We start from the raw sequence: 1,145 nt of genomic DNA on the forward strand, positions 1-1,145 counted from the left end.
AAAATGTCACAATCTCTCACAATGTTAAAACTGCTCTAAAGCTGAACTCAACAGTAAAAAAAAAAAAAGTTAGCTTATTTAGTCGATTATGCGATTATGTTGATATTTCTGTAGCATCCAAGACTGAGCCCTGTGTACATTTGTAAGGAAAGCATCATAATGATCTGTAACCTGTCAGGTGGAGCAGGAGCAGCAGGGGCAGGACTGTCGGCTGGGCAGGAGTGAAGGTCGACCGTTCTCTGGTGTGACTGCATGTGTGGACTTCTGTGCTCATGCCCACAGAGACACACAAAACATGACCAATGGAAGCACTGTGGTGAGTCTCACTTCCACTATCAATGTCAATGTCCTTCTAATACTTTTTTTCATTTTCTAAATGAGATAAATGAGATGCATTTGCCTCATGTGAACCACAGGTATGCACTTTAACCAAGGAGGATAACCGTGCAGTGCGGAACATTCCAGAGGATGAGCAGCTGCACGTCCTGCCGCTCTACAAGATCTCTGACACGGATGAGTTTGGCCATGCTGAGGGCCAGTGGGCCAAGATAAAGTCTGGGGCAATGCAGGTCCTCTCTTCTTTCCCAAGAGAAGTGAGGATGCTGGCAGAGCCCGTCAAATCAGCACACAAGAGGAGGATGGAGGCTAAAAGAGCCAAACTAAGCGGCCTCGACAGTAAGCAGGGCACCCCTATAAAAGTGAAGAACGAGCCTCTTAAAGGTATACCTGGTTCAGCCTTCCTTCCTTAAGAGGCATGCCATCTTCTTGATGCATATAAGTTGGTTTAAGGCAGGATTTTTCCAGCTCTCCATGGAGCCTCACCAGCACTGCATTCAAAATGTGTAGTGCTGGGGAGGTTTGAAAACCCCTGGTTTAAGAGGCATTTACAAGACACCATTTTCAACAAAAAACGTATGCGTTTTGGCCAGTCATTTACACAACAACGCCTTTTGGGGGGTTTGAAAATGCAAACTTTTGAAAACAGTTTTTTTAAAGGGGTCATATGACGTTGCTAAAAAGAACATTAGGTTGTGTATTTGGTGTAATGCAATGTTTATGCAGTTTAAGGTTAAAAAAAACACATTATTTCCCACATAATGTACATTATTGTTTCTCCTCTATGCCCCGCCTTTCTGAAACGTGTC

The 1,145-nt window shown here is 43.8% G+C and overlaps 1 protein-coding gene across 1 annotated transcript; it reads left to right on the forward strand.

Moving 5' to 3' along the window:
- Window positions 1–189: 189 nt before the first annotated feature.
- Window positions 190–925, forward strand: LOC107679342 (methylcytosine dioxygenase TET3-like). The gene is made up of 2 exons (XM_016474868.1): window positions 190–316; window positions 417–925. Exons 1-2 carry the CDS (start codon window positions 296–298, stop codon window positions 747–749), a joined length of 354 nt encoding a protein of 117 aa, XP_016330354.1. The 5' UTR covers window positions 190–295; the 3' UTR covers window positions 750–925.
- Window positions 926–1,145: the final 220 nt, after the last annotated feature.

This window comes from Sinocyclocheilus anshuiensis, unplaced genomic scaffold (genome assembly GCF_001515605.1).
Source record: "Sinocyclocheilus anshuiensis isolate Anshui unplaced genomic scaffold, SAMN03320099.WGS_v1.1 scaffold11363, whole genome shotgun sequence".
Lineage (NCBI taxonomy): Eukaryota > Metazoa > Chordata > Actinopteri > Cypriniformes > Cyprinidae > Sinocyclocheilus > Sinocyclocheilus anshuiensis.